This window comes from Synchiropus splendidus, chromosome 2 (assembly GCF_027744825.2).
Source record: "Synchiropus splendidus isolate RoL2022-P1 chromosome 2, RoL_Sspl_1.0, whole genome shotgun sequence".
Classification (NCBI taxonomy): domain Eukaryota; kingdom Metazoa; phylum Chordata; class Actinopteri; order Syngnathiformes; family Callionymidae; genus Synchiropus; species Synchiropus splendidus.
This window is the reverse complement of record NC_071335.1, coordinates 17,627,821-17,647,705: the sequence shown is the minus strand read 5'-3', so window position 1 is coordinate 17,647,705 and position 19,885 is coordinate 17,627,821. Positions and strand designations below refer to the sequence as shown.

The 19,885-nt window shown below is 41.8% G+C and overlaps 1 protein-coding gene across 1 annotated transcript in view; it reads right to left on the bottom strand.

Annotated features, from left to right (window-relative positions):
• Positions 1-19,885, bottom strand: part of LOC128753801 (xylosyltransferase 1-like) — an 82,600-nt gene that overhangs the window by 38,809 nt on the left and 23,906 nt on the right. Inside the window, exon 2 of the mRNA XM_053855901.1 lies at positions 1,007-1,571. Coding sequence (XP_053711876.1) covers positions 1,007-1,571 — 565 coding nt within the window. The remainder of the gene's footprint in view (positions 1-1,006; positions 1,572-19,885) is intronic.

The window sequence follows — 19,885 nt, the reverse complement described above, 5'->3', positions numbered from 1 at the left end:
TGGACTAAGTCCAGTTTAACTTTCAGTTAAATTTCAACAGAGGAACGAACAGCTCCCTTAATCGACAAAATAACAAAATAATGAAGCATATCCAAGTATCTATGTATTAAATATCAACAGAGGCAACTTAAAATATTGAGGCAATAACACACAATCAAGTATTACAATATGTAAGCAACAATATTGATTAATTCTTGCACAATCAAGTATCGCGATATTTGAGTATCCATATTTTCATACGCCTCTAAAATTACAATTTTTGCATCACCCCTAATAACAATACACATATTACAATACAGATCTCAAACTCATGGGTGCTAAATACGTAATTTTATATGCCCTGAAAGAACATTTCATTTATTTATTTATATTTTGCTCCAAATTAATTCAAAAGTGCAGCAAACAACTGCTCACCTCCAGTCCATGCTTATATTGTTATGCGCAAAGTACCAGCTTTAAAGTTTGCCGTACAACAAGCTTCTGTCTAACAAACAATGATGCCTCCAAAAACCAGCTGGAAGGGACTTGAATGTACTGTACAGTATTTTGTCTTTCAATGAGTGTTGTGGAGTCGGGGATGAACCAGAGATGCTAAATTTAAAAAACAATATCTCGTACGTCAAATCATATTGCACTGTGTAAACACATTTCCAGTAGTAGACTAAGAATGAGATAAACACGTCTTAGCTGTATTTCAAACCTTTGATCTTTGAAGTTTATTGTGCCCATGTATTTGATGACCTTTCATAGACACATAGAATAGTGGCTCTTTTTCTTGTCTACGTTTTTGGGTTGGATGTGTAACCATTATGCTGGTTGTATATCTGCAACGTGTTCGAACTTCAAAAACACCACAGGCCATTTAAATCAAGCAGATTTACTTGCTTGATAGACATTGACTTCCTTGTTAAGAGGACCGTAGCAGGGCATACAAAGTGTCTCGATGCGGCATGATTGAGGGCATCAGTTCAAATGGAAAAAAAAGGTGTTAAAATGAAAGACTCACCCTCAATAGGACAGCGGCGAGTGACCTTCTCAGGCATCAGCTTCCCTTCCTTGTGCCGGCAGTAGACTTCAGCGATCTGTTGCCGGCACTCCTTGCTTTTGGCCCTCGACAAAGCAGACACCGCTTCCTTCCCACTGATCTCACACTTGGGCTGCTGGTCGTAGGTGACCTCCAGCGGTGACGTGGTCGCAGGCTTCTTATGGTGATGTCTGTGCTGTGACTGCGGTTGACGCTGCGAGCCGCGGTGGTGCTGCCGCACCCCGCCTGCGACACCTAGACGGGAGAAGTTGCCGAACCCGAGAGGCTGCTGACCGACAGGGAGGATTTCATTGGAGCCGTGGCTCAGACTGAGGGAGGTGTCCCGCCAAGATGGCTGCTGCTGCTGCTTCTCCTGCAGATGATTCTGGCGCTGCTTGCTGCCGCCGGCGCCCGCAGGCTGTCGATGAGGCTGTGACCGGGCGCCAAAGTTACTATTGTCAATGTTCTCAAAGTCCTTAGGGACGGAATTCTCATTGTTGCTGTCCACCTTGCTTTTCTCTTTAGGTCGGTGAGAGTAATATCCATCCTGCAAAATAAACACCAGAAGAGAATAAGAGAATGTCTGGGGTCGCCTGTTATTTATAGCCACACAATACCGTTAAAGAAGTTGCGAGCTTTGAGGAGAGATGACAGAAAAGTGCAGGTGTTGCAAGGCAGATCTGCAGCATCATCAGATCAGCTCTGTTTTCAATTGAATTCTCCCCTGCACGCCATAAACAGATTACCGTGGTAGAAAAAAAGGTTGGGATAAGACCGTGCATACGCAGGTTGAGTTCCCTTCGCGCTGTTAGTTCCACCATGTGTAAACTGTTGCAGCTGAATTTGTGAGATAGCGTTCAAGTGTGGATGAAGGAGTGGACAATATCCCTATCTTTGCAGCAAGTCACGTCCAGGGCAACAGCAAAGTGGGAAGCAGGAGGAGAGGTAATGACAGAAAGTGGGAAAGACAAGTCAGCAGACAGGGCTTGAATAGCGGCAGCAGGAAGTGTTGAAATATGTCGTGGCGCATGAAAACAACGTCTCAAACAAGCTGCTCAGCTGCGTCGAGACCTTGCATGCTGGGAGCATAATAAAGAATCAGAGCTAGAAAATGATGGTAAAAGAAACGCCGCTGCATCGAGAGAACAAAGGGATTTTTTACGTAGCAAAGAAGACAAGGAGAGCGAGATAGCGGCGCCTTGAACAACAATCACGTGAGAATCGGGCAGTAACTATTAACATGCAGCCAGTTCTTGTTAGCTGTCATGTGCTCGCATCCACTCCAAAGCTTGGAATGATTCTGGAAAGCTCTCTGACATCAGGAGACAGTGACCTCGGGTCCCATCTCAGACACCTCATTCCTTTCAGTCAATCATAATCACAGAAGAGTATTTGGCAGAAAGAGTGAGGCGAAGCAAACATCCAGTGGGTTAAAACTTACTACGGTTAAAGGTGTAACTACATGAGGGATGTGGTTATTTTTGTTTTGATAAAAAAAAAAAAAAAACACTGTCTTTGCGAGCAACATGGGAGAAGTCTGGCTTTCACACTTCTGAATTCCCTGAAAGCTTCTTTCTCGCTGAAAGTCTGGCTCCTTCACACTCGAAGTCACGTGTTTGCCACTTGCATTTTCACAGTCTGACTTCACCTCCCAATGACATCAGCACCCACCTCAAATGATCAATGTCTGAAAATAGTCTGTTTTCAGAGCCTAAACAAGGATCCAGGAACCAAGAACATTTCAATTTCAAAGTGTGAAAAGCTACATTTCTGACTGCCATTCGATAGCGATTGATCCGACTCTTCTTGGCACCAGTTATCGTGTCCTTACTTTCACTCTGCTGGTTTAAGTGCACCGTGTTGTCTGAATTGAAAAACCTGCTAATCCTGTGTGTAACAGCCGCTTAGGCACCTGATCACCTGAGAGGAAATCCCTTTCGCTGAGTTTCAGAGGGAATACTAATCTACGTGTTTGCTGAGGTGAAACAAGCTTCGCTGCATTCACGATTTGCTGTGTATAATAAATGTTGTTCAAGCTCAAGAAATGTAGCAAAGCCAAAACCCAGGGACAAACAGGAATATTCCCAAAACCTCTTTGCACTAACTGCAACATCAGTAGGACGCTGAAGACAGGTGTCTCCACTCAACACCTGTCGCCACCGAGAAAGACATCATGCAAATGCTTTCTCAATTATTAAAGTTGGTCAGTCCAACACTGCAGTTTTACAGGTGTTCTCTGACCTGCGCCATAAGCAGATCAGATAGAGCAGTGAAGCATTAATGCCATATCTCTCCTTATAAAAGGAGAGCATATTTTCCATACACAACATGCATTAACTTTGCACTCTATTAGAGAAATGGCTCTCGATTTTAATTCGGACATTGATTACAAATGCCTTGCGAAGATTAGCGTGGTGTTTGCATGGTGGTGGTTTTTAATGTTTAATCAGGCCGTGTGGAGCCTGAGGCCAAAAGCTCCAGTTACAACCACAGCGCTGATATTAAAGCGATGATGATATATACAGCAACATGCCAGCAAATTGTTGCGGTGTGGTTCAGTGACTGTGCTGTATGGGTAACATGTTGTTTTTTTTTAACATTTTGTTTTCTAGCAGGTAAAATTAGAGTCACAAAAACAAGGAATTGGTTCTATTTGTAATACATCACACCAGATAAATAATAAAAATACTAATCTGAATTTTAAAATACATATATATCTTTTTTTCACATTACAATCATGCTATTAAACACCAGACTTTTATTCCGGCCTGCAATATATTGGAGCTCACAAAGTTGGCAACACTCAACAGTCAAACATGCAGAGATGATAAAGCTCAACAATTAACTTAGAAAAAACAAAAAAGATGCAGAGACAGTGAAATAAAAAAACAGAGTCACTTTTACTTTACAGAGTCACAATTTACTTACTTTCAAACTCGAGATGCTTTTTATTTATAGCTAGGTCGTCAAAAAATAAAAAACTACTGTGCGTTGTTTGAAAAACAACAAAAATATGAAGCTTATATGCATTTATTTGATCAAGTGTTTCTTTTCATCTGCCAAGTCCCAGATTTTTTCATTAGTGTATTTATAATATTGCTCTGTAGTTTTAATGTAAATAAAATTGTTTCTATGCCTTTTAAGTACTTGCTATTTTTAGTCCGAGTCAAGTCAAAAATGGCATTGAGTATCAAGTATATTCCTAGGTATCAACATGGAGTTTCCAATTTTAGTATTGTGACAAATCACATTCCTAGTTATACGAAGTAATAAAAGTGCAGCCAGATATTGAACCCTGTTAGATGCTTATTGCCTGTAGCAGACCGACAATATTCAATAGCATTTGTCATCACGATCACCGCATGCAAATGTTTGTCGAAAGTGGGTGCTTGAATATGAAAATAATTGCTGTTGTTTTTGCCTGATGGTTCAGCATGTGTTACTGCGTCTCTGGACCAGCAACTCTGGCATCTTTCTAGGAGAAAGAAACACTGTGTGTACAAGGCACTTTGTTCACTGAAGAGAGTGCAATCAGAATTCCCAATATGTGCACAGTAGCTGAAGCTTTGAAATTCTAATCATTCACTCACAGAAAATCTATATTTAAATGTCTCGGGTATGAATAAATGCTAACTGATGCAACTCCCGCTAAGACCTGAAGCAAAATCCTCTAAACAACACACTTCACACCGAGCTACTTTCCACTTCCTTCTGCGAGCAAAAGACCTCAGCGGCAGTGTTGCTCTTCGATCTTAGCGACCGGCCTCTGAGCAGGAAGCTGCGGGCCTCAGAATTAATAGCAGCGGTGGCCGTTGGAGATAGGGCAGTGGCGGGGCTGAGCTCCGGGGGCAGCTATTGATTCTTAGCGGGTATTTGTTTTCTTCTCCCTTGGAGTGTCGATAGGCCAAACACGGGTTGCTGTACATTTGAGGCACTCACACACACCGACTTACACAATTGAAAAACCAGGGTGAAACATAAATGTAAGAGAGTTTGAGTCCAAGTAAATTAAAGGAGAGACAACCAAACAAAATGGAAAGAAAAAGAAAAACTCCAAGATCACATCACTTACCTGGCTTCTGCAGTACATCGGCAGGAACAAACAAATAAGCTGAGAATTAAAAAGATAATTTCCTCTCCAACAAAGTAGCTTGTGTTTTAATGTTTGTAAATAATTTCCACTCTTCTATTTCATTTTCCTCACTTTACGAAGGAGGAAATGTGAACCACGTGTCATACCCACTCATTTCTTAAGACAGGACATGACTTCAGGACTCAGACCATAGCATCTACCAGGTTTCACCCTCAACCCAAACCTCAATAAACTGACTGATACAGGGCCAAGCAGAGATGAGCCACCACATGTAGGAGGTCAACAGGAGCAGGTGTGTGCCGTCCGCTCTACCAGCTTAATTGAGCCAGCAGGTGTTGGGTCACTACACCACGGTGGCTAACAAGCTCAGATTAGCTACCTGTACGAGGGCCCTGAGAGTCAAAGATTTATTCCATATCAGCTCCAGAACCTGATCTCAGCAAGAGGAGAACAGCACCAGAATTCAGCCAACACTTGGGGAAATAGTGCTTGTCATCGGCAGCTACTGCAACCGTCTAAAAACACAAATCTCATTGATAACTCCCAGAAAAAAGTCACAATATTCACTAATAAAAAACAACTCTGAGGGAATATTGTTTTGTGACCACACATGGATCAAATCAATTCCTCATATTTCTGTCTAGGAAGGCTCTGGAGTCTTTGGGATTTGAGATGAATTGGAGCGGAATGCTCCCCAATACATTTTTCATTCGGTCATTACACTCCAGGTCATGTCCAAAAGAACATGATCACAGACGGGAATCAAAGCAGAATGATCGCAAGCAAGAGAAACACATTCACATAATGTCAGACAAACACAACCGGCAAAAAAATGTTGTCACACTCAAGACACCCCACCCTGTAACAGACACTACGGGTACACTAAGGTGTATTGGCAGGTATCTTGCGATACGATACGTTTCCTGATACATGATTGGAGATACGATACTGTACATGGCGATACAGTTTCAACAACATATTAGATTAGAGCCATCATTTTAAGGGGGAATCAGATAAAGCAGTACAATGTAATGTGTATTAAAATAAATGTATTCTTATATAAATATATAAAACCATGTAAAATTGTGTTTGCGTGATATCATACATCTTCAGTTAACCACCGCTTAGTCCTGTTCATTGTTGCCGGGAGCGCTGGAGCCTATCCCAGCGGTCATTGGGCCACAGGCAGGAATGAACCCTGGACAGGTCGACAGTCCATTGCAGGGCACACACACCATTCACACACACTCCTAGTGTCCACTTCACCTAGTGAGCATGTCTTTGAGCTGTGGAAGGAAAGAGTACCTGGCGAAAACCCATGCGGGCACAGGGAGAGCAAGCAAACTCCACCCAGAAACGGCCACAGCTAGAGCCAAACCACATGGATGGTTTTGGTGAGGTAAATTTCACCCGAGAATGACTGCAGCTACTGAAGTCAATGTCAGCAGTAGCAGTTTTACACTACATTACTGATAAAAAGGACCACAGTTTCCCTGTCTATTGGACCTCATGGGGTGGTAAGGGTAACTTAAGCCAAGTCGTAGAACAAAACTATAGTACTACATAAATCATAAAATTCAGTCAGGCTATGTTATTAATATTTATAATGACATCGTAATGTAATTTACACCAACAGTGTATATGACCATGTTTCTAATGTGAGCACAAAGAGTTAACACGATGTGTAAATGGAATGAAAGAGTTGAACAAAGGCACAGTTTGTGACTTAAGTATTCACTCTATTCTGGTCGCCAGACCCCACAGTCCGACATTGGTCTTAGTTTGGATTAAACCGAAGGAATGCTGGTCACATGTAAAGGCAGTGTGGACGAGTGCGTGCGCGCAAACGTACAATTAGCAGGCGCTCTGAAAGAACACTTTGGGTTTGGTATGCGCGCAAGCCTCTTGTTGCGTGCTCTACGACCAGCCCTGCAGCAAGAATGGTGAAAAGGGAATTGGACTGGCTGTGCGTGAGCAAATGAGCAGGAGAAATGCAAAAGAGGGTGCTTACAACCATTAAGCTAGAGTTCGGAAGAAGCGGTGACAAAGTTTTTTTTTTTTTTTTTTTCAAAGTTAAAATCGAAAAGGAAAGATCAGAATCTCCGGGAGACAATGTTAGTGAGACTAAAGGGCCACAGGACAATTCACGGCGGCTGCTTCATTTCCATTTCCACCAAAACATTCTTTCAAAACTAAAAGCCAGAATATTTCTGTGATCATTTAAATTCAGGCAAACGATCCTTCACCAATTGGGAGAGGAATATGATTCAGCCGGTGAATATAAATGTAGAAATAAAAAAAGAAAAAACTGGCTTAACTGAGTGGATTCATACGCTCCAATGTTTGCCGCGAATCTTGACGTTACACTGTTGACTACCAAGTACGCAGGAGGGCACTAATGGCATCTTGATAGCCTTCAGCTGCATGTCAAGTGGTCATCATCTCCTTGTTCTAATTTCTGTCTTTTGTTGTCCAAGAAGCAGAGAGATTAGCTAGATTTCAGTCAGTTCTAAATGAGCCTCACAGACGGTCGCTCTGGATCAACAGACCAAACTGAGAACCACTTCCCCAAACAGAGAAAAAGCATGTTGAAAAGTTATGACGGCAGCAACAGTTATTAACAGTGACACTAAATATGACGCCGACTTAATCCTTTCTGAGACAGAAGTTGGTTTGACTTGCTGCTTATGTCAGAGTTTGATTCTTTAAATGTAAAGAGGAACATGCAAAGCATATCAAACACTTTGCTGTGTCACAGAAGTAGAAATGAAACAGGAAATATCAAAGTTCTACTCTTTGCTAACTTTGGTGAAAACCAGGACTCCCGCTGAAATAATAAAACACCTGCTGTGAAATTGAAAAAAAAATGTGTTTCAGCAGGAAATTCCAAATATTTTTAGATATGTGATGTCAAAAGTAAGTGTTCAGAACCGTAGGCTGTGTTCCTGTTATCGGACTAAGGGCTTGCACGAAAGCTATTCTCACGCATGCCTTGTCCGGATATAAACAACTGCTTAATGAAAACATGCTCTGTTAGCAACTAGCGACAGAAAGTTGCTACTTTCACTGTATTTCACTGATTCAGAACCCTGTTTCTTGGAAGCTATCTTCGATTGTGACGGGGATGTAAATGGGAATTTCCAAGTTCCAAGAGGACATGGAACGCAGTTTTTTAGTAAAGCTATATCACAGATTGTCAATTGTCATCTTCAACTTTCGCCGTGTTCACGTTCAGAGGTGATCGCCGCACACAGTCTTGAGTTTTGAGTAAATCTGTTTCAAGCTGACAGGCAAACGTTCTTCTAAGGCTTCTGCCACAGAACCCAAGTCCCGGAGGAAGAGTCTCACTAATGCAGGCGGTGAAAAAGGAATCATTGCTGAAGTGACCTTTGATAAATATTATGCCGATACCGATACCTGCATCAGGTATCAGTCGGGTACTGTGTGATACTCTGTGAGTACTCAAATGCAAGTACTTGTACACCACTTGTTTTGGAGAAAACGGTCAGTGCATCCCTAATAAATATTCAACTGAAAATATGGGTTGATAGATTCAAAACTACACATGCATTCCTGTAACTACAACAATCACACGCACGCAAATCCCCAACTTGAGACTCTAAAGAGAAGAGAAGACCCAGCCCTCAGCGGGCCATGTTAAAAAACCAAGCTGAAGAAAATGAATGAATAAGACACACAGGGAGAATCAAGACAGAACTACTGCTATAAGGCGGCTGTGCCATGCTACTGAGAGAAAAGTGGACAAATAAATGAGTGAAGACAGACAGTATTCGTCTATATTTGAATGAGATGAAGCGATTTAACTTCACCGTCAAACAATTCGATCCAGTCATTATGATGAATTAGAGCCTTTTTCCCGCCAACAGATTGATTCATGCGCTGTGTTTGAGGCATCCAACAAATGAATCATTATTACTTATGCCATTAAACTGAGACATTACGAAGGTGTCTTCAAATGTCATTATTCTCCAAAGTGCCAAAGTTAAAGCTTAATTGCTGTTGATGAACTCCACTCGGCTTTTCCTCCATCTTTATCTCGTGAGATCTCCTCTAAATCAAACATTAATATTCCGTGTTGGCTCTCGTGTCCATTAAATCCTCTACTCTGAGCTCATTTGAGCAGTTCAAATCTAGCAATTCATCTTTCGTAATTAATATTAGTCACAGTGGATAAGAGCGCCAGACAAACGCTTGAAATGTAAATGAGTCACTTAATGGGCGTAATTTAATTAAAATACTTCAGTAAAATGACGTCCAATGAATGAGACGCCGCAGTGTGAACAGTGGCTGGGATAAAAATCTGAAATAATGTTTACAGTACGGCCAGTCATGGACGTGCTAATGGGATTACTGATGAAACTGGTAGAGAGACAACCTCAAGTAACCCAGAAGATTTATTTGGAGTCTGTAGAAACAGCAATAAAAAAACACACAGGAGTGAAAATCCCTGAAGCATGTGGCAGGACCGAAGCTACGGCCTCACGTTCTCACAAATTCACTGGGAATTTATGTCTGTGTTGGAGGGGTGGGCTTTGGCATTTACTGAATTGGTGACGATTAAATCACTAGTTTTTAATCTTGTGAAGTAAATCTCTCTCCAATCTGCAGCCGTCCTCATGTGGTCCGTCTCTTCATATGTCCACATGCGTTACTTCAGTTCCGCTACATGGTCCTGTCATTTACTCATTGTCTTTCTTTTGGGATTTTTACATTATAAAGACGCCACTTCCACTTTCTTTTAATACGTTTGACCCTGGAATTGTTCTCCGTCTGATCCATAACACCTAACAGTCTGCATCGTACAGCTAACATGACGGTAAATACTAGTCTGGAAACTCCCGCAAAACTAAAATAAAATGAGGTAGATAAATTAGGAACTGCATCACAAGTCAAGTCGATTAATACTATTTCAGATCTTTTCAGATAGGATCTTAGGCCTAAATTGTGTGTTGTTTGTGGGCCTACTTTACAAACAGTGGCTGTTTGGCTACACAACCAGAGATCTGCAAATGCAAACGTCTCAATTAGGGCTGTCGAGCCCCTGGAGACAGTGAAGAGCATGGCCATCTGAAAGGGGTTCAAATGGGAGACTCAGTGAAGGTGGGTCGGGTAGCTTGTTATGACATAATAAATCTCAATAAAGGCTTCTTTGAAGTAAAGTAAAAGTCATATTGAAGTTACGTCGATATTAAAAGACACATTTTCTCAAATTTAGTATTATCTAAGTTCAACTTTCGGGGTATTTGAGGTTCCAGGTCACACTGCAGAGTAAGTCTATACAGACTTAAACAAAACATTTTGAAAGCTCAATGTCTAGGTGCCCCACTCCAACATGGCAACCGTGGGCACATTCCCATTTCAGTATATAAGGACAATTAAGCACCAGAAAATGCACCACGTTTTTGCCCACGTTTCTTGAAATGATGATGAAATAAATAACAATACATGAAATCCAATGCCTTACTTGTGCTCCCCCACATTAGAGCCATTTCAATGTTATCATCACCAGCATCTCATCGACAGTCTTAAGTGTGTCGGGGCGTAAACATGCTCCATATTGACGTGTCAGCAGAGACCTGTTCTTACTGAAAATGGATGTAAATGTGAAGCTGCCTTTCCATTGCGCAGAAATGGCATAATAAGAGCCTTCAGCTGGCCGTAATATTCTACTTACATTAAGCTCCCATTTGCGACGAAAATCATTCTCACCTTGTGTTTGAAACTTTTCATCAAAGCATATTGCAGATGTGATAAGGGTCTGTTTTTAGGACGCAGTGAGAGAATCTATGCCCACACAGATGAATTTAAAAAATTCCTCTCCGAGTCCTTTGCGGCCTCCTCTTCCTTCCCTGCTGGGTGAACCCTGGGAGTTCCCACATGACAACAGGAATCCACATCACACTTGCACAGACTGTATCAGCTCTATATCTCTCCAAGGCATGAAAGCTCTCTAACAAGCGTGTGTGAAGATATTGGCGACACTCCATGTGTGTCCCGTCTCTTTTATTCAATAGCAGCCCATTATTTTCGCCTGTGAATAAAAGGCCTTAACTTTACATCTTTCACTTTGAATAGGGCCTAAACCGGCTGTTCCTGAGCCATATCTCACCAACACCCTCTTTCTGTTCCCAGCCGCTTCTATTTCTGCACACTTCCCTTGCGCAGCCATCAAATGATACCGCTATTTAATCAATTGAGAAACTTTTTTTTTTTTTGGCGCCATCCTTTCACCACACACTTGACAGTGATTGAACAGCACAGCCATGCAATTCCATTCACCGCTGCGATAAAGAAAAGGATATTTGGGAGGTGCTACGTCTGCTCATCGTGTTTGTGTGTATATAAGACGGCTATGAATTTCCTTGTGACATCACCAGGCTGCAAAGCGTCTGCATTATGTAGGGGCCTTTCTGTGCTCATCGTAGAATGAAGCAGCAGGGGGGTAGGGGGGTGAGCTATAGGGGAGGTAGGGCGTGTAAAGCCATTCACAACCCTTGTTTAAGTGCGCAGGTTGAGGGTCCTTTCAGATGCCAAGACAAGACTTGAGTCCACTTGAGTCCACAAGTCTTTTTTCAGGTCTGTTTTAAATGACATGGGGTTAGGGCCAGTTGTCACTGGTGACCGCTGAAATGGCGTCTTTTTTGTTGCGTAGTCAGTCGATCTGAAGCACCAATTCTGCACATACCGCTGACCCAAGTGACGGCTGAAAAAAAATGGGATAGCCGAGAGGGCAGAGGTGTGCATCGGAAAAACTGGGGGAGGGATGACAGAGTAGAGCTCAATTTGTGATACGCCCTTAACTTAGTGAATTCGGTATTTAAATAAGGAAAAAGTGGAGTGGAAAAAAAATGTTTCCAAAAACAGTTTTTGAAGCATCTGTCATAGAAACAGCACTCAAACAGTTTGACATTAAACAAGCAACAAAGCAGATACAATTTAAAAATATAGTAATAAAACATGACAAAGAATATATGAACAATCTTCACTGGAGAAGAAAAACACAACATTGAACAGCACTCTTTAGTAACACTCTCTAAGGAGGAGAGGCCTATGCATGTAGCCAGCAAGAACTGTGCGACAACTGACAACCAAGATCGACCAGAAATATTCCTTTTTACTATTGAGATCAATAAATCACACAGGTGTAGTCATCCATTCACAAGACTCTATGAAGCTCCATTGTAATTTGTGAAATCTGAAATAGCGAAAGAGCAGCATCACCTCTGCAAAATCAAGAGCATTCAAACCCAGGCTTGAAATACTTGACCACTCCAGCATCATCAAGTGACCGTGGGATCACATGAGACAGACTTATTCTACTGTTAACATGGAACATTCCGGGTTGAAAGCTGTTTACCTCCTGATGGCTTGGCTGCCTTAGCACAGGCGCTGGCCAGTTTCCACCGCTCGATTCTAAGATTGAACGTCAGTGAATGGACGACAAATAATAAAAAACACAAAGCATCACCATGTCCATCAGGGGGTGACTTGTGAGTGTTTTTCCTCAGCACCAGCGCACATTGTTCAGTCGATGCCTGTACACACACGCACAACTTTTTGTCTGAAAAAGTTGGTTATTCAAGACAGTATGTATGGAAAAATTGAAAATCATATACGTACTAGTATAAGACACCGACTACAAAAGTTACTGTCCATTTATAGACATAGTCCAAGGCTCATGCAGCGTTTACGATAAGGTCAGACTTTACTGACCCTCTTACAAGGAACGGTTCTGATGTGTATTATAAGCAGTTATAGTACTTTGACAGCTTTGACTTGAGGTACTCACAAGTCTATTCCAACATTTCCACCAACACACAAAGATGTTTTTTAACTTGGAAGAAAAATGTGATACTCTTCTTCCACACACCATCAGAACCATAGAATAATAACATGAATCAGAAAAGTTGCACGCGTCAGTAAATTTCTATTACATATGATAATTTTCCTCATGTCAGGTCAGCATGATGCCTCAAAGACTGAAGACTCACACTGACCCCCTTCACTGGGATTCAACCCCATAGTTTCCTATCCCGGAGTCGATGTTGTCACCCAGTGTTTGAACAAACAGAACAGAGGGAGGACAAAAATGTCCTCAGCATCCTGTCAATATTGCAGAGAACCCAAGTAGAATTTGAAACGCTATATTAAGAGCCAAACACTGCCGAACCAAACAAGTAGAGCAACAGGATCGCAAGAGGCAGGCTTGGGTGGGGGTGGGACTGGAATGGGCCCCATCCTTTTATTTTTGCATGAATGGGTCTGTGGGAACAAGATGTTAATGTATGATGCAAGTTCTATAGCAGAGTGTAGCACAGAGCATTGCCGGGATTCCAGGCATCTGTGTGAAATAGCCGCGACACGAAATGAACCCGGGCTGACCCCAAGCATTCAGGGGTCAACTGTGCTGTCGTCCCAACTCAGAAGCAAAACTACGAGTTTCAGCAGGATAATTGGGCCAGTGACAGAAATGTGTGAAGTCGCTTGCTGGAGAGACAACTATGCAAATGTGTGCAAATGTATCACAGTGGCGAGACAGTCACTTCTGCAAAGTCTGTCAAAGCCGCAGCAGCTCATTATTGTGTAAGCGCAGAGGTATGGAGAAGTGGAAACATTTTAGGCTTCTCTTTTCACCATCTTTCTGTTTTGGGTGAAGATACTCATGTCCTTAATTCAGTCAGGGGGATTTTGGTTTCTGTAAAATGGGCCAAGATAAGTGATGATGGATTGAATCACATCATCATCATCAGTTTTCAAATCCAGTCATATTCTGTCCTCACCAGTCGGGTTACTACTGCGGAAGAGTCACTTGGAGATGGTGGAAAAGATGCTGGACATGGATGGATTACATGGACTCCCATAAGCTCATCCACAAATTCATAGATCTCCAGAAGCTCTCAAGGACGTCTCACACTTCTTCTTTATTATTAATTTCTTTATTAATTTTTACATCAAGTGAAACAAGTCAAACTCAAATCTAACCCACTAAGTAAATTTATGTGGCCGACAACCGCTGTAAAACACATGCAGACAATTGGCATGTAGACAAACTTCAGTGTTAAAGCATTGCCTTTACACAGGATATTAAGCGAGGAATAAATGTCAAGAATTGATTTGGAAAATCTCTTGCGTAGGTGTAACATAGGTAAATGGGAATTCCATGAAAGACGGTAAAATGATGCTCAGAGAAGAATACCAGACTGCCTACTGCATTGAGAATCGATGGTGGAGGAGGACAAGCAACGTATTTTGTACTCTAAAAGTACCCTTCACTTATTAAACGTAAAACACATTACGTCCTCTCTTTCAACTACCATTTCCTTTTTTGATCAAATTGCTGAGTTCAGCAGTTAAAGTTTGTGACAGGACTTTCTATAGTTTATGGATGATTGCAAAACGGACCAAACATTTGTTTGTAGACATCACATTTATCAAGAATGTACGGAAGAGGATTCGGGCCAGTGAAGAAAAAGAAACAATAATTGGCAGAATTCTGACTTTAATCTCAGAATTCTGACTCAGATTTCTGACTTTAAACAGCAGCCTGACGTTTTCCGCCCCACAATCCATTGCTCAACGTTACAAAGTGAGAATTCTGAAAAAAAAAAAAATCTGAATTCTCACTTTAAAGTAAGAAATCTGAGATAAAAGTCATAAATATGAGAAAAAATAATTCTGACTTTAATTTTTTCTTCACTGACCCTAATCCTCTTCTGTAAGAATGAATCACTATTTAAATAAAAATAACAGATGATGAGCCGATATTTCTGGCCATACGGCCGAAGAAATCAGGAGCCCGTAGAAGGACAACTTTGTTGGTCCGGGAAGGAGTGTGAGCTGCACTGGCTTCTGAGGCAGCTCCAGACATCTGATGATGTGCGGAATGTGGAGGTTTCTCTCTCTCGTGTGTGTTGAAGGAAACAGTAAAGAGGATTAAAATAGTTCACGTTCTGTGTGTAAATAGTGCAGGCATTCTGATGATACATCTACTGTGTAAATCCACTCTGAAATACACACACCCATGTTTGTATCTTCTTCTTTCCTTGTGGGGACCTCTCATTCACATAACCCTTTCCCCAGCCTCTCACCTTAAACCTAACCCTCCAAAACACATGGCTAACCTTAACCAGGACTCGGAATCAAACTTACACCCAATTATAATGACCCAGTTATTTTACAGTTTACATCCTCAAATTGAGGTTCGGACTTGTGGAGACCAGCAAAAATATCCCCACAAGGCAAAATGTGTTGGGTGTATTTCCAAGCATTAATCCAGACAAGGACACACACACACCAGAACAACACTCCAACCTCAATTGGCTTCATGCGTCATACGGTGAGTAATTGTTGGTCGTCTGATGACATTCAACTTAATAGGAATTAATAGCATTTTGCCATTATTTTCAATCTGAGGAGCGTTTCCCGGGCCTCACATGAACGTGCTGCAGGTGTTAGCATGAATTGATTGTGATGCATTACAGGCCAGCGTGCCCCTCCAGAGCCCCAATTATTTTCCAGGATACATTCTAAGGCAGGTCACGCTTTTATAATCACTTTTGGTCTGTCAGACAGAACGCGCTCAGGCCTTGTTGCGCTCGCAGAAGGAGCCTGTGGAGACTGTCGTGGGTTCTGTGTCACCTCATGGCGAACTGGGGGTGGAAATGTGTCAGTGCAATTGTTTACTGAAGCAGAAATCCTTTTAAAATTACTTTTTTAACAGCATGAAAGGCCAAGCTGTTACTTCGAAATTTGCTTCCCGCATTTGAATTGCTGAGCAGCTCAACATATATTTCTTTGATCCAAATTATTAAAATGATTTCTCTTGGAAGTCACTTCAGGTGATATGATTTGCATCTGAATATAAGCAAACAATAAATATATTTCTTTTGGAAGTCACGATTTATTTTGTCACAGATGTTTTTGCAGCGGTGATGGCAGACCTGAGGAGGAGTAAAAGAGAAAAACAGAGTGGATCTGATAACGTTCGTCTGATGGACCGACTGAGATTAAAATCTGATGAAACCGATGGGGATGGCGAAGCAACGCTGGGGAGTTAAGGAACTCAGATGGCTGGTGTGACCCCGTCATCCCACCGTTTGAACTTCTAAATGACTGAAACCTTCACCGCAGAGAGTTGAAAGGATCTTTTGAGAGGTGTGTGTTAGCTTTTATAAGTCAAGGCTAATCGGTCAGAGGGGTTTGATCTGCAACATTGGGGATATAAGCGTAGCATTTAACTAGAGCACAGGTGTCAAACTCAAGGCCAGGGGTGGGAATGTAGCCGCATTATTGGCGACTCGCGAGAACTTTATATGTATATAATATAAACTAAATATATGCTCATCTTCACTTTTTTTTAAAGATTTTAGCTATATGTATATAAATAATATATAATATAATTTATATTCATATAAGAGGAGCAATAAAAAATGGCATCACAATGTAAAAGTGACAAAACAAAGTGGGTATTTCCCTGCTCAGTGTGACGCTACAGCCACAGACAATGAGCCAGCCAGCCACAATGGTGGTCATTTGGCAATGCGAATTGCAGTTCATGCAACAAACACGGAGTTAATCTCCGCTATAGAACATGAGTCTAAGTGTCAAATCACCGCACTGAATTTGAGTGCTACCAAGACACTGGTGAACGAAAGCTAACTGGAGCTAACCGCAGGCGAAACCAATGCTCATGGAGTTTATTGCTTTAGATGAGTAGCCCAGTTTTATTATTTACGACTGGAGCTTGGACCCCACACTCACTTCCTGGACATGCAGTCGATGAAAAGAGAAGCGGTCTGTCTGGTTATTATTACATTGTGGGTGTGATCTGTTCATTGTTCATTGAAAAGGGAATTAAAGTTATTCATTTTACATTAAGCACTTTGCCCTTTTTTATTATTTATTTGTCACTTGATTTGAAAAGTTGGAATATTTTCAGTATAATAGTGTTGGTCAGTATAATTGTTGAAAAATACAATGGCTTTTGTGTGTGACTTAGTTGCGGAAAAACCCAAAAAAACAATCTGCAAAAGCATACAGTAGTTAAAATGAAGTGCATCAGCATCACAAAAATTACAGCGTTCAAGTTTCTGCATTTCTGACAGAACCCCCAGAATAATCAAACAATTACTATATATGTTTCTATCAATAACCCATTTTTTTAAATATATTTATTTTTATTATTTTCTTCCAAGGCAGCTCAGTAGAGGTTTGCTTAGGTGTGCACACATGAACTGAATAGTTCCTTGTTGCACCACGCTGAGGCTCGCCACAGTATCACAGCATCTTTTTGACATTATATAAAAAGTGCCTGCAGGTATGTTAGGCACACGGTTACTACTGCAAATCCTACAATGCCACTGCTTTGGGAACGGCGTGTCAATCAATCCTCAGTTGACATCGCCAACATAGTTTAATTCGGGAATCAAAGGGCTCATCGTCACACCAGTCGAGGAGGAAAAACACGCTATTTTTTGTTATAGTCGGATTGAGTTTCTGTGGATTTGACAAGATGACTGCTGATGCAACTGAAGACATTTGTTTTTCAACAAAAGAACAACACCAAACTCTTTCATAGTGCTTCAGAGCCAAAGAACAAACACCACGCTTTCATCCCAACGCTACCTCTCCTCAACACAGCAGGGAGCCTCCTCCAAATCCCAGCAAAGCTTTCAACACTGACATCAAAAGCCATTTGTTGCTGGACCGGGCCACACCCAAAACACATCGTAACACATTGTGGTCAAATTACAAAGCCTGGCTCCACCTTAAAGAGGGCACCTTAATTTCCCTATAACCACCTCGCCGGCTCTACCCCGCTGCTCAGAAAAAAAGAGGCATCAGCAACATTTCCATTTACGACAGGAGCCAACAATGTCTCTCATTTGTCAACAGACAGATGAGAATGGACAAACATGGCTTTTAAAGCACCACTCGTGCTGTCATTTACACACCAGCGGTCCTCCAAGGCAGATGCTGAGTTTGGCTTGGCCGTCACTTAACAGCTTTTACCAGCCAGTGCAGGAATTACTGCTGGAAACACAGCTAAATGTGATTATCTGACGCACATTTCTGCAGTCGCTCTGCTTGTCTTGCGCCGCACGCCTACCCACCACCACCACAAAAAAAATCAGTTGTATGTGTGTTAACCTTTTAATAGTCCCTCTGGGCGTGAAGGCAGTGAAGAACAAGAAATATAGAGCTGTGATTTATATGTTTTTTAATTACGCCGGTTAATTATCCGTGAGGATACGTCTGTTGTCTTCCAATGTGTGTTTTAGTCTACGCTGGCTGGTGGATTCCTCCTTCAGGAGGATCGTGTGCGCAGCAGCGAGAGAGAGAGAGAGAGAGGACGTGTGAGGTTTTCAAAACAAACCGGTGCCAATGCTAAGCTGATAGGCTAATTAAACTCACCACAGGGAATAAATGTTTCCTCTCTGCTCGCCATTAGTCACACCTGGTACAGGACTGTCGCTGAAGACAAACACGCGCTCACAACATGCGAGGAGGGGGTCGAAAAAAAGTGCTGACGCCACAGATTAGGTGGCAGGAGCAAATAACAAATCACAAACACGGAAGGAGCGAGCGTTTTACTGAAGCTTTATTAGACTAAAATACTGACGCAAGTCAGTTTCAATTTATATTTTTTTTATAGTCAAAATAAAGACTGAAAATCACAGTGGATGTTGAAATAAGACAAACAATCCAAGCATACAATCAGGTAACAGGCCTTTAAGATAAATGTAGTGTGCAACCAAGATCACATTAAAAACCCAGAATATCTAGTGTGAGTTCTGTCATAAACATCTGCCTACAGAAGACAGAGAAGCCAGCGTTCATCTTACAAGTGACCAACTCCAGCCTGATTCAGCATGTTGGATACGGTTGTATAAAATACTCATGATGCTAACAACACACAACGCAATAGGCTTCCCTTTCACTCTGTGAACTGCTTCTGAACCTTAATAGAGTGGTGCTGCATCTGACTCCTTCCCATTTGATGCTCAAACCCATGCCTGCCACATGGCATTATTTGCTGGGATCACTTCAAAGCAATCTGAAATCAAAGATCTTGTACTTTGCCGGAGCCTCGCTGATACTTTTTCATCTCACCCCCCCGAGTCTTCCTCCGTCATTTGTCAACACGTCCATTAACCATCCTTATATAATAGCATTTGTCGTCCCTCTCCCACATCTCTTACCTCTTAAAATTGACACACTAATTCTGCCTGTTGTGCAGGGGAAGACATCCGTCTGGTATCGAATGCCCCCCACAGCTGAAGCATGCCAGCGACATATGGAGCTTCCCAAGTGGGTAGGTCGATGTGGCGCAGCTGGTGGAAATCCACTAATGTTATTGGACTGGCAGATTTTACTTTCATGCACATATAACTGATCCGGCTCTATTCCTCACATATCTCTAGATCTATTGATCTATCTACTCATTTAAAGGGCTCCGGATTGTAAGGAAATGCTCACAATTTTGCAAACAAATTTGCAGACAATGCAAGTAAATTTCAAAACTACCCTGAAAGTCCGATCTATGGATGCACAGTTCGGCACAGGCTTCACATCTGTGACCAGTCAATCCTTGAAGAGTGACCCGCCCCCCGACTGACAGACTAACAGTGGCAGATTTATTTATTTATTTATTTTTAATCAATTATCATTATTAAGTCATATCAAGTCTCGTTTTGTAATTCAAAATAACTACATTTTCATTACACAGTCTGTCTCCAAAGCCAACC